This window comes from Vanacampus margaritifer, chromosome 5 (genome assembly GCF_051991255.1).
Source record: "Vanacampus margaritifer isolate UIUO_Vmar chromosome 5, RoL_Vmar_1.0, whole genome shotgun sequence".
Classification (NCBI taxonomy): domain Eukaryota; kingdom Metazoa; phylum Chordata; class Actinopteri; order Syngnathiformes; family Syngnathidae; genus Vanacampus; species Vanacampus margaritifer.
Window position 1 is genome coordinate 16,822,034 of NC_135436.1, and position 14,181 is coordinate 16,836,214.

Genomic DNA, 14,181 nt, shown 5'->3' on the forward strand with positions numbered 1-14,181 from the left:
TTTTCACAACAGATACTGTATGTTGCCTTATCAGTGGCGTCTCTGGCATAAAAAGTTGAGTGGGGCACAATAGTGGGCACTTTACATCCACAAGCAGCAAAGCCTACACAATAAATTTTAATTCAATTCAAGATCACGATCCAGTGGAAAAGCAATATATAAATGTAGTAGCCTACCATTTATTCATAGCCTTACAAATTAAGGCTATGAATAAAACTTTTGAATGGTTCAAAATAGGGCTGTGCAATTAATCGAAATCCAATTACAATTATTACACTCCACAATTACAAAATTGGCATAATCGTAAACAAAAACAAATGATTATTATTACTAATTGGAGTGGTTTAAATTTATATATTTGCATATGTTTTTATTTTAAAGAAATTATATTTTTTCAAATAATTTTATTTGTCGTAATATTTTTAAATGTTAAACATGTTCTTGTTTTGTATAAAAAAATTATCATTTGAATAATTGTGATTTCAATTATTAACAAAATAATTAGGATTATTTTTTTTTTTAGAATCGAGCAGCCCTAGTTGATAATAAAAGTGCTACTCACTTTTTTTCTATATTAACTTACTATATCCAATTGACCAGATTTTCTTTGCTGCTTCAAATTCAACACATGGAAACGTTTTGCTGAAATTACTGAAAAGTGTGCTGTCCACAACAAGCAGTGCTGCTATGGACTATATGCCACGGAGGAGGCGGGACTTATGACTTCCGGGTTTTCACCCATCAACTTTGTTTCCGTTTCCGGTTTGCCCTCTCCTGTTTAGAAAGTTAGACCATTGAATTTGGCTTACAAACAAAATTGTATTTATTTCAACATTATTATTCTTGATCAAATCATTTTTTTTTATAAATTATTAGTTATAAAGAAGACCAATTACGAGCCTGCATAGTGTTCAACAGCGCCATCTGGTGGGGCCTGGCCCCACTGGCCCCAAATGCAGAGACTTCACTGTGCCTTATTATAACTTGATTTAATAAAAGCATATAACAATGACACATAAATATGGTTCCATGTCCATTGAGTCTTTTGTGTGGTTAGTGTGTTCTTATGGATTGAGATAATAAATATTACCCCCTTTTTACAATAATAAAACTGTATATTGTTGCCTCATCTTTTTATTGTCTTGTCTTTAAAAACATACTGCTAAAGAGATGACACGTGACATGCTTTTGATGGGCAGGGTGGCTCGACACCACTGACACATTGATATTAATAATTTGGTCTTTTTTGAGAAGGAGGGTTGGGGTGGCTCCTTCATTCAATGCCTTCCTCCCTGTCACAAAGAGCCATGATCTGACAACGCTATCAAAGGGCTGGTGCTCTTCTATTGATTGCTCTTGTCTATCCGCCACCTTGAGCCATCAAAAACTGTCGCCAGTTGTCAGTTGATATGGTCTTTCCCATCATGAATTGCATCATAGTGCTGCAGACTGAAAGGTCACAAGGAACTGTGTAGAAATCAGAAATCACACAATATACTGTTTAAAATGACTTATCTGAGATATGTCTCATTATGTTAATATTTTTTTAAATGTGTCCCATGTGGTGTACTTTACTTTCTATCATCACACCTTGTAAGATTCTGATTAGCAGAACGTTTAAAAATAAGGAATGACTCTTTTTTTCTCTGTAACTCAGGCCCACAAAAATGTGATTGGAGGAAAAAAAAAATAGATCAAGGTTAAAAATTGAAATGTTCTTTTGTCTTCCAAATATTGTTTTTTTTTTTTTTCAGGGTGTGACCATGTTGGATGCATATATCCCGGACGCTTTGTGGTATGACTATGAGACGGTAAGACTTTGTATACTCATTCTGAAATGCAAAAATTCTATAGTGGGGTATAGGTCTTTAACATTAGTAGTAGTGGTGGTATCGGTACTTGGTATCAGCGACTACTATAGAGTTGAGTATGGCGTACTCATATTATCAATCTGGAAAAAAAGTGGTATCGAACATTCCTAATTCAAGCATTTGTAACACCCTGTATGTAGATGGGCACACCAATTACATGATTTAAGCCTCTGTGAAGAGCTGATCATCTGGTAAAGTGTAATCCGATTCAAAAACAAGTGATTCACAAATGTCAATGGAGCCAAATTAGCATCTCCTTGATACAGCCTTAACAAAAAGTAAATATCATAAGCCTCCTCAACAGGGGAGAGGGATCATGAACAGGCTAAACTGGATTCTTTGCCGCTGCATCACTGCTGGATTAATTTATTGCGCAAGAATGCTTCAATTCTACAGGTGCAATCAAATGGTAAATGTAGTGCTCAAGAGAATGATTGCAGAGGGGGTTTATCAGTATTAGAGGCATTAGCACACACAAAGAACACAGTTTTACGTGGAAGTCTATGCATGAAGTTCTTTGTCGGGGACTGCGAGACAAGAGAGATAAGACGGAGCGAGGCTGGAGACAAAGATAGAGTGAAAGCAGGTGTGCAGACGAGAATGGAGAGACCATCTCCCTTACAAAGAGATACAAGGTGTTTAGTCCCTCTGGGATCTTATTTCGGACGTCACAGTGGCATTGTAAAGCGGTCGCTGATCAGATGGATGATTAGATTTTGTTACTCAGTGCTGGTTCCTGTGTCCTGTTTGGTCCCTAGTGGTTGTCTAGGAAGGAGGATGAGGGCTACTGATCTACGGCAAGTCGTACACGACTAAGAGAGCAAATAGAATTATGAAGTGAAAGGAGAAAATACAATATGAGTGGAAATATAAATCTATTTGTCATTTTCTACTCATATTGTGTCTATATTGCAGGAAAAACAAGAAAAAATAGGGGGGGGGGGGTGACTATTACTCGAAGATCAGAAGACCCCTTAGCCCTTTAACAATCAATACAAAAAGCCTTTTATATTTATTTTATGCAGTTTACTAAACAAAAATCAAGTTTTCAAAAATATTAGCTTCTGGCCAATGGTAAAGATGTCACTCAATGAAAAAAAGAACATGAACATTAATAATAATAATAATAATAATAATAATAATAATAATAATAATAGTAGAAAGACAATTTAAATAGAAAATATACCATATAAAGGCTTAGGGACATTGGAGTTTTTATTTCTTTGTAATATTTCATTGCTGTTTTTTCAATACATGGAAATATTGCAGAAAATATGAAAGATCACCTGCCCAGTTATTGGCTGGCGACAAGTTGAGGTTTTACCCTACCTCTTGCCCAAAGACAGCTGGGAGAGGCTCTAGCACGTCCACGACCCTAGTGGGACGTATAAGCAGTTCAGAGAATGAATGAATGAATGAAAGAAACATCACCATTGATACTATTATTACCACCTTTGCTGCACAGGCTGAAACAGCACATCTTTGTTTGAGTTGTAAAATAAGAAAATATGTTATATATCTCTTTGAAAACATATTCGACCAAAAAGTTGTCCTGACACCATTGGTCCTTAAAACTGATTTACTTTCTTAATGTACTCTACCGATGCTCTATTACGTTAGAAGTTAATTGTCAAGTACACATACATACTTTGCAAGAAATGTGACCTCTGCTTTTGACCCATCACAGTAGTGGACACAGTAAACACACACTTTTGTTGGCACTCTCTAGAGCAGCCTGGGGAGCAGTTCGGGATAATGGTGTCTTGCTCAAGGACACCACATCGATGAGTCAAGGGCATGTTGAGGGTAGATGTTATTGAACCGGGGTCCCCACGAGAACGGACTATGAAGAGTTGTGGTCAGTCAGTGAGAGAAGCATTTCAAATTGCTTGCATACAATGAAGACAAAGTACTTCATTTGATCTTGTACAATTGGTCGAACATTATTAAAATGTGGTGAACTGACATAATTTCCCCTCTGTTAATTGAAAAATAGGATTTGTTAGTTTACCACATTTGAATCACATGCAATACTGTACAATATACAGTGTACATGTTTAAATGAAGAAAATTCACAGGACTCTCCAGCCCACACACACACAACCATAGCAATGTACTGCATGAAATGACACACACCTTGATGGAATTGGGAACACAGAGAAGAGAAAATTAGAGCATCACATGAGAGGATAACGGGACCTAGAATAGGATTGTGAATGAGATGAGATTGAGAGAAGATCCTTTTAAATTGTTTTTGGCCTGCGATAAAAGTTCAGGCCTCGGGAGATCAGAAATTAAGTGTGAACTATCTAGGCCTCAGCAGCAATAAGAGCGTCAGAGCATCCGTAAAATACTTTTTTAATACAAGTAGGCTAGGTTAGTAGGTTTGTATACAAAGTAAAATAAACTAGTGTATTGGTAGTCTGAACCTCAGATCTGTATTTAGACAATCTTTGTAACATATTCCGTTGTTTCACCAATCAGATGCAACCATTGGCGGTGCGCAGACAAAACATTAAGCTGCATCTACCGGGTGACAAGCTTGGTTTACACATAAGAGGCGGTGCAGTTCTCCCCACGCAGAAACCTGCTGTCACTACCACATACAGGTAAAGACTCACAAACACACTTTAAACAGAAGCAAAAATGCCTGTGGTTGGACTGTCACCAGTGTTGCGAGCATCCATACCCAATAAGGGCAACTGGGGTTTTGAGTGGAGATTTCATCAGAGGGTATAAAAGCTGGAGCTGGGGGAAGCCTCATCCATAGCGCTGAGGTTGACAATTAATTGAGAAACTCCTCAGCAAGGCCCAAGGTATAATTGGAGGTTAATCAAGCATTCATTATTTTTGATATATTGGTTGTCTAGACTGAACAACTAGGATCTAAAATGCTTGGGGTATTTTACTAGCTGCTATACCTGATCTTTACCTTTTCAACAGTCCTGGAAAGACCACTGAAGTTTGCCCCAACATTGTCATTTTTAGTGGCACTCTATGATGTCCTGTACTCGTGGCAGCCCTTGAACAGCTTATTACAATAGGAATCGTATTTAGATCATCTCTCTTAGGGATGTCTGGAAGTCCCCAAAGAGGAGCAGGAGTCCACTGCTGGGAAAGGGGGATCTGGTTTGCACTAGTCACCCTGTTCCCTTGGTGACAGTTGCATAAGATGCATACAACTACTTTATACTTGATGCCTAAAATTGGAAAATGTGGTCTAAAAAATATGCTGGATATATTAATGATATGGACATGGATTTTAATCAATTTTTAATCATCTGAAGGCTTGGCACGACTCCTTAGTGCTCCAGAAATCTTAATTATCAATCTTGCATAATATCTGATGTTGGAATATTAACAACAAATGGGGGAAATATCCAAAAATGTTTTATACACTGAACAAAAATATAAACACAACACTTTTGATTTTGCTCTCATTTTTCTTGAGCTGGACTCAAAGATCTTTCCATCAAATTTTGTTCACATAGCTGTCTAAATCTTTGTTAGTGAGCATTTCTCCTTTGCCAAGATAATCCATCCCACCTCATAGGTGTGGCATATCAAGACTGATAAGACATGATTATTGCACAGGTGTGCCTTTGGCTGGGCACAATAAAAGGCCCCTCTGAAATGTGCAGTTTTTTCTTTATTGTGGGGGTCTGGTCTGCAACACAAATCCTTCCCGTAGAGTTGATCAGGTTGTTGTCACCTCTGTCACCAGAGAACACCTCTGCAACGTGCCAGACGCCATTAAATGTGAGCATTCCCCCACTCTAGTCTGTTACGACGACGAACTGCAGTCGCGTTGAGACCCCGATGAGGACTGGAATGCAGATGAGCTTCCCTAATATGGTTTCTGACAGTAGAGCTATTTGTGTATGTTGAAAAAGTTTTAGATCTTTGAGTCAAGTTCATGGAAAATGGGAGCAAAAACAATAGTGTTGCGTTTATCTTTTTGTTGAGTGTATTTTTAGCTATGGCATGAATAATGGCCTAGACATCCCAAGACTGTATTAAGTATTCAATAATGCATGTGAAAGTTGTTCCTGTTTCCTGTTTTGGTCTACAGTCGACGCAATCCAATGGGCTTGATCATTGCTCTTGATGATCAAGCACAGGCTGCAGGGGAGATGTACTGGGATGATGGAGATTCTAGAGGTAATGTTTCTCAAATAGTGTTTATGTTGGTCCAAATATAAGTACAGCATGACATTAAATGTTACTGTACAATTTGGCAGGCATTTCCTGTCAGCTTTTTTTGTTCCTCAATTTATTCATACTTGATCCACACATTACAGTAACTTCTGGACTACAAGCCGCATGTGTTTTAATGTTACCGCACCGGGTTCTTGATACTTTCTTTTCCTTAATGAGGACGCAAATTGTCTCGCTCTCGTTCTGTCTCTCCTACTGTATTTGGGCTCACTTGGTTTGTTTTGCTCTTCCTAACGCTCTTGCGCTTCCTTTGTAGTGCGCCCCCTTGTGATCTGATGGATAAGCCGCACCTTTGTATTAGCCGCAGGGTTGAATGCAAGTGAAAAAAGTAGCGGCTTGTAGTCCAGAAATTACTGTAGTCCTAATAGCAGTTAAGGAATTCCATATTTTACAGTGTATTTAAAGGATTATGGTAATGTGTACTCATGTAAAGGACAATGACTATTTCAGTTACACTTAACTGCTTTACTTTGATTGATACGTGTATAAAGCTGTTCCATTAAGGATGTGCAACTTACAAAATGAAAATGCCTGTACCGGAACTGTTTAAACATTCTGCTCACACAGATGAACAAATGAAGGTCAGTCACTCAGTGTGACAGTACTCCGGCTGTGTCAAATCACTCTGACAAATTACAATATCTGTTCTCTTTTTTTTCACAGACACTGTTAAAAAAGGCAACTACATCCACTACAAATTCACTGTTCAGTCTGTAAGTCTCCCTTGCACACCTTTTTTTGTTGTAAATCAGCACTTACCTTTCATCCGACTTTGGCTCAAGTTCAAAGTTCAAGACCAGCATAGACCTTTCTGTTGCAGAAAATGCCTCACGACAGATCATACTCTGCTCAGGATTTGTTTGACAAAATAAGTTATCCTGCAAAAGGATATGATGGGTGTCAACTTTCCAGACATAAAAGCAAATTGAATTGCCCGAGTTAATTATAACAGTGGGCTTTTTATCCAGTTAGAAACTGGAAGTATGATGGCTGGAGGACTTGAATTGGCATCAAGCAAACTCTGCCTTGTCTGTTTCACAGGGTGTGCTGACCATGCAAGTGATTCATGCTGGCTACAGGGATCCCAACAACTTACATTTTGAGAACATCACAATCTTAGGGGTTCCCCATCCTCCTAGGTCTGTCTCTGTGACACACGTGGGCTCAGGATCACATGGAAACGCTACTACTAATGTTCCAGATTCAAACATAGAATATGATGCAGCAAAGCAGGTACTGTTTATTCTATTCATTCGAATTCACACACTTGTAAATCCCATTATTACTATTGTTAGAAGATCATCTTTGTCTTTCGCGTGTTCGTTGTTTTTCGGGTAGAGAGAATGTTGATTTTCTGAATACGTACTGGAGATCGGTGAACAGGTCCTTCGAAGGATTTATTTTACAGAATATTCCGGACACAAGCGAGCTCCCAGCAATGGTGGCAGCCTCTCGCAAGTGTGTAGTTACAGCAGACTCACAGCATTCTTATACTATCTTGAAAGGCAGTATTCCAAAACCCCAAACAACCAGGAAACAGCCCCCAGCCATGAGTTAAATACACATGACGACAGCCGGAAGTAGATAGGACTTTTACAGAATATCATCCAATACACATTGACTTCAACCACAGACACTGGCCCATTGATGTGGAAACAGACGAGGTTCTTCACACATGACGACACAGGCAGAAATTGCGACAGCACTTACAAAGACACATCCACAGATAAAAGTTCTACTGAGGAAATAAGTAAATTAAAACAGCTATAACTAAATCTGGGCAGAAGACCCTCAACAATATCCATAGATCTGTTTCTTGAATTGCTGGGTACAACATATAAAAGTGGCATACTGTAAATTATTAATTAGTATTAATAAGTGCTAATGCCATGTTTTTGTGAAAGCAATATTCGACCCAGCTTTTATTCATCTTCAATTAAAAAAAAAAATTGTTTTACTTTAGTGGTTAAATACATGTTGCACCGATGCAGGACATATGCAAGGTGGGTGACTTACAATACTGGCTGTACCATTTCAAGGTGAGCCACTAAGTGTGAGAAATGTTACCAATTTACAGTGAGTGGGTGTTTATATAAAAAGAGACAGGGAAACAAATGACTAAGAGCAACATACCTTTCATGTGCGAACAGGGTTATGAGTTAAAAGCCCATAAGACAAGCGTCTCTATGAAATGAGAAAACATCCAGTTCACCAATATTGTAGATCATTTCCCCATACTAAAAACGGTACTTTCATGTGTAGATAGGCCTATGCTCAAGGTTGTTCTGGTCAAACACAGAAGGATACATTTATCAAATTTTACACCATCATGGTCTGGAGGTGAAGGACAAAAGCGCTCTAAACTCTCATTCAAGCTCAATATTTTCTCATCGGACTTGGTCTTGCTCCCACACTTTCAACATTAGTTAAACAGAGCTTAATTGTAGCCACTGTTGGCTTGATTCATTTTCGTGATTGTTTTTATACACATATAACTAGTTTGTTTATAATATAACTGTGTACACATCTCGTGTCACCTTCACTGCATTTAGAGTATTTTGCCCCAATTTTTTGCTTTAAATTTTGAATCATGCCTTCACAGTATTTCCCAGCTGCACTTGGATGTTCCCCATCCAATATTTTACTCAGTTTAATAACGGGAATATGACTTCAAAAGAACAGGACTCATTTTGATGAACATCACTAATGTCTACCCAACAGATCCATAAACTTTAGGGTGGTAGTGACTGTAGCGCTCCCGCAAGATTTGCTGTGAGTCATAGTTCCCCATAGAGGCTGTTGAAGCAGCTTTGGAAATTAACAGATGTGTCTTAATTGGTTGCACAAACAACATCAACCACATCAGTTAGTCAGTCTCAAGGAAGCCGGTCTGTACAAAGCTTTGCCATGCAGGAGAATTGGCCTCATTCCACGCCTACATTTACTCTCAGTAGTGTTTTACAGCATAACAAAACAAAAGAAATGTGGTGCACCAACCCTTTTTTTTTTACATAGCAAAAATACTCACTTTTACTGTCTGCTGTGGTTTATAAGGTAAAATGTAATCTGTCAGGCTACTTGTTGGTAGGTAGAATTCATACTGTATGGTTGTATCATAACTGCCACAGGTCATATCCCAGTCATGACGACTAGACTGTTTGAATGACAAATTTGAGGCTGACGTCATGGACAGAAAGTCCAAAAGAACAGCAAGTTGCACAAGAAGAAATCGCTCTAAAAATCATACTTCAATGACACATTAATAGCTCTTTCAATGCCAGCCATTTCAAAAGTAAACAGAAACTATTGAGTGTCAGCCAATGTGGAACATTACGTTTCAAGGCCCCCAGAATATTGTGGTTTTTTTTAATATTGTATAAACACAGAAACTAATAAATGTATGGGTGGGGTGTTCTACCTTATTCCATTTTTATCCATCAGCAATAAAACACCCAAATCGCCTATTCTGGACCAAAAAGTAAGAAAACAAACTTTTTGTGAAAACATATATTTTTTGCACAACAGTGACTTTTATGCTCAAAATGGTTTGCTTTAGTGACGCCTCAAACTTCTTAACAGTCTTTTTTCCCCTGTAAAATACCAACATCATTGAAAATGTGCTTTTGATGGCAAAATAATGTAAAACATTTACAAAGAACCAAAATCTTCACTAGTCATAATAATAATAATAATCAAAATATATACATATAAATTACTTATACAAAATATACATTGATACATGAGGCCCGTCTCATCACTGTCATAATGGCACCCTTTGCCTACAAATTTTCGACCAGTTATTCGGTTCAGGATTGTGGCAATACTAGAGGCAATATCTGACTGTGATTGAAGGGCAGCACTGTAGATTGGTTGCCATTCAGTCGCAGGGCAGATAATGACAACTTTTCACACAATATTGCCACTTACAACTCCGCCTCAAATGCAGGTTCTGTTCTTACGACGGCTGTCTTTAACTCTGGGTGAGACATATCTTGTGCTTTGGGACTTGGTGCTAGAGGAATACCAGCGTTTTGACTGCCACCCCGAGGAACATGCAGATGAGGCAAAGTGCAAGGCCCGAGGGTGCGTCTGGAAGGTGAGGGGGAAATGCTCTCTCAAAACTACATTTTCCATTTTTTCGTCTAAAATCTGTTTTCTTCTCCCAACATCCTTTTTCAGCAAAGCAACATTGAACGTGTCCCCTGGTGCTTCTACCCAAAAGACTATGGATACCATGTCATTTTAAATGAGGGAACCACATCTGGCATTTGGCTCCAAATCAATCGGAACAAGATGTACCAGAGCAGGGGCCGCTTTGAGTCACCTGACATTGATTACCTCCATGTTCAGATCACCTACCACAGCAGTAACATGCTGCAGTTCAAGGTCTGTTTATGTATCTATGCACCATGCATATCACTTATAAAGTACAGTATTTTACTATTGTGAAGTATAAGTTAACACGGCCTATCAAATCACCTGATACATTATATATAGTTGCATTAGACCCCTCAGTTCCCTCAGAATACTATAGAATCAACTACAGATGAATTATAACAGGCCTTTTTGTCCCAGTATTTTTGGCCATATAGTTAGTAGGCCTATATCAGTAAATAGCATATTGCCCTATCCTGAATAATTTTGTTTCCACCAGCGCTACCATCATGTGTGTCCACCACACACATACTAATATGCCCTTCTGTCCAGATTTGGGACCCAGCCACAGATCGTTATGAGGTTCCAGTTCCGCTGTCTGTCCCACCTGTTCCCGAGACTAATGAGGACAAACGCCTTTACAAGGTCCTTTTCAAAAGTGATCCATTTGGCATCCAGGTCATACGGAAAAGCACTGGGACCACGATGTGAGTGAGAGTATTTTCTAGAGATTCTGAGTGTTTTTTTTTTAGATTATTCTGATGTCAATACAACTCCTGTATAGTAAAAATTATTTGCGTTTTTTTGTGCATTATTTATATGACACCTTGACACATGCAGTATAAGATGTAAATCTTTATTACTGCCCATAATCAATGGCAACAAAATAATCTGAATTTGCATCTACACAATTTGATGACATCCAATACAGACATTTATATAAAATACAGTATATGCCTTTACAGAGATGATTATGGTCAGTTTTGATTGTAACTATCAATGGTTGCAGTTTACCAATTGTTTTACTGCAGTGGTGTAGAACTGCACACCATCAAACTAAGAACCATTTCTAATATTTTCAGTCTAATTGTGTCATTAGCACCTCTTAGTATTACAGTATATACTGCAGTTCTACACCACTCCAAACTTCACCCACAATAAATAACATATTTGAAATGTTGCTAGTTAATATAACTGAAAATATGCCATGGGGGATAATTTTGATGTTTGTGTTAAATATTGTGATGTGAATAACTCCCTTTATAACAATACCCTCTAAATGATTCTAAGTCTTTGTCACTTTTTCTCAGTTGGGACTCATCTGTACCAGGTTTTACCTTCTCAGACATGTTTATTCAAATATCAACACGTCTGTCATCCAATTATGTCTACGGCTTTGGCGAGACAGAGCATATAACATACAGACATGACCTGAACTATCACACCTGGGGTATGTTCTCCAAAGATCAACCTCCTGGTGTAAGTATCTTATCATCATACTTTTTTTTTTAATGGAAGTAAATGTGATTCAAATGAAATGTGTGTGTGTGTTTTTTTCAAATTCTGTACCGTTACCTGTTGAACAAAATGAACAGGGAGGGGACCTTTTCATCAAATCTCTCTTCAGCCTTGAAATCAGAAAGCATTGCGTTCTTGTACTCTCCATCTCCATGCAGCATAAGAAAGTGTTCCTTTAGTTTTGCTCACTTGTTGTGCTGGACTAGAATTGTTCAACTTGGTATTACAAATCATGCAGTTGTCATGGCTTGAGAAGGGAGGACCCAGATGCAGTGAGGTAGGCGAGTCACGGCAGGGATGTGGATAACTTAGATTTAATGTACCAACAAACGTAAACATAAAATCACGCACACAGGCGGACAAAAGTAAACACAAACTCACACGCACAGGCGGATAACAAACAAACTCAAAATCACACACGGTGGCGGCAAAAAGGTCAGTCATGGGCAGCAGGAGAAACTCTTGTAGGCGCGAGTCCAGTCGGGTCAGGAGAGCGGCGTCTTGGAGTAATCACCCGACACTCCTTGCTGTGTCCATCAGGCTTTTATTCTGGTCTGATGGCATGATGGGCAGCAGGTGTGTATGGTGGGCTCCGCCCACCAGCTGACCCAAATCATGACAGTAGTTAGTTAGTTAGTTAGTTAGGTTTTTTTTAACCTAATTCTGGTTACTTAATTCTGTCTGTTAGCGAGAGCCACTATATTGTGATAACTTACATTGATGTTTCTGCATTTGGCAATTTATTATTATATTATATTATTAGTATGGGATTTTTTTAATGGGCTTTAGGTGAACTGATGAATACACACACGCACGCACACACACGCACATACACATACTCACCCACATGCAAAAATAAAAAAAAATATATATATATATATATATATATATATATATATATATATATATATATATATATATATATATATATATATATATATATATATGTGTGTATATATATATATATATATATATATATATATATATATATATATATATATATATATATATGTATATATATTTAAAAAATTAAAAAAAAAGAGAAAAAAAACTTCTTTTTTTTTTTTTTTTTTAAAAAGGAGAGCAATGATGATGTCAAATCAAATGAACAATACTGAGCTCTCCCTAGAAAAAAAACAACAAAAAAAAGAAAAAAAATCATGCAGTTAGGATGCTGACTCCCATCACTTAACTCAACTTCAAAGACCACCAGCACTGTTTGCTTAAAATGGAAACCAGGGGCAACAAATACATTAAAAACAGCAGAGGCCCCACAAGTTAACCCTTTGGAACACCATATGTTCCGTTATACATGTGAATTCATATTGCACATATATTTTGTTTTATTGGTTGACATAGTTAGTATGAAGGGAGTACAATAATAAAAAATCACACAACGATGTACCGTCACTACTGAGCGCACCAACTTCCCTGCAGCACAGATAGGCCAAGCAATGTGGCGCAATCACCTGTAGCCAATAATGGCCAAGTGGGGCATATCTTCACGAGTCATTTAAGTTGGGGGTGTGTCTTGACCTCCGCCGAACACCTGTGCATGTGTTCAAGATAAAGTAATAATAAAAATGTAGCATATTTGAGGACAGTTTAGAACCTGCATTTTATCATCCTAAGTTGATAAAATACAGTACAAACATGGCTATATATTGTAGTTGGAGTAACTTGTTGTTTTTAGTCTGATAAAGAAGTATGGTAGTGTATTTATCTTTACCTTGCCAGAGAATGTAAATAATAGGAGAGCCATACACATTTTACACAAATGGTTCATAAAGGTTTGGTTTTGTGCCCTGTAACAATATCATGTGACACCATGGGTGTGGCTGGGTCAACACAAGCACGTTAAGTGATTTTATTGTAGACGTCACTACTTTACAACCCCTTTTTCCCTCTTCTTGAGTTATGTCCAACAGATAGCAGCGCAATGGGCACATATAGACCCTCACAAACACAGACACACGCACTCACACACACACACACACACAAACTTGTCTTTGTATCATTGTGCGGACATCTCATTGACATGATGCATTTCCTAGCCCCGTCCGCTAACCCCAACCATCAAAACTGATTGCCTACCCCTATTCCTTACCCTAACCTCAACCATAACCAAATTTAAACCTAAACTCTAAAACCAAGTCTTGACCCTCAAAAAGAGGTCTAAACTTGTGGGGCCCAGTAAAATGACCCCACATGGACGGGTGGGCCCCACAACTCTGTGAAATCCCCAAATGTTGGCCCCACTATGTAACAAAAACAAGAAGCACACACACACACTTGTCTTTGTATCATCGTGGGGACATCTCTTTGACATGATGCATTTCCCAGCCCCTTCCGCTAACCCCAACCATCAAAAATTATTGCCTACCCCCATTCCTAACCCTAACCTCAACCATAACCCAAA

General features: G+C 38.2%; 1 protein-coding gene across 1 annotated transcript in view; it reads left to right on the forward strand.

The window, feature by feature from the left end:
* The window catches only part of si (sucrase-isomaltase), a 55,802-nt gene that overhangs the window by 22,106 nt on the left and 19,515 nt on the right, over window positions 1–14,181 (forward strand). The window contains exons 19-27 of the mRNA XM_077565839.1: window positions 1,755–1,811; window positions 4,356–4,480; window positions 5,944–6,032; window positions 6,753–6,802; window positions 7,131–7,322; window positions 10,036–10,185; window positions 10,269–10,475; window positions 10,797–10,951; window positions 11,555–11,723. Of these exons, the coding sequence (XP_077421965.1) occupies window positions 1,755–1,811; window positions 4,356–4,480; window positions 5,944–6,032; window positions 6,753–6,802; window positions 7,131–7,322; window positions 10,036–10,185; window positions 10,269–10,475; window positions 10,797–10,951; window positions 11,555–11,723 (1,194 nt within the window). The remainder of the gene's footprint in view (window positions 1–1,754; window positions 1,812–4,355; window positions 4,481–5,943; window positions 6,033–6,752; window positions 6,803–7,130; window positions 7,323–10,035; window positions 10,186–10,268; window positions 10,476–10,796; window positions 10,952–11,554; window positions 11,724–14,181) is intronic.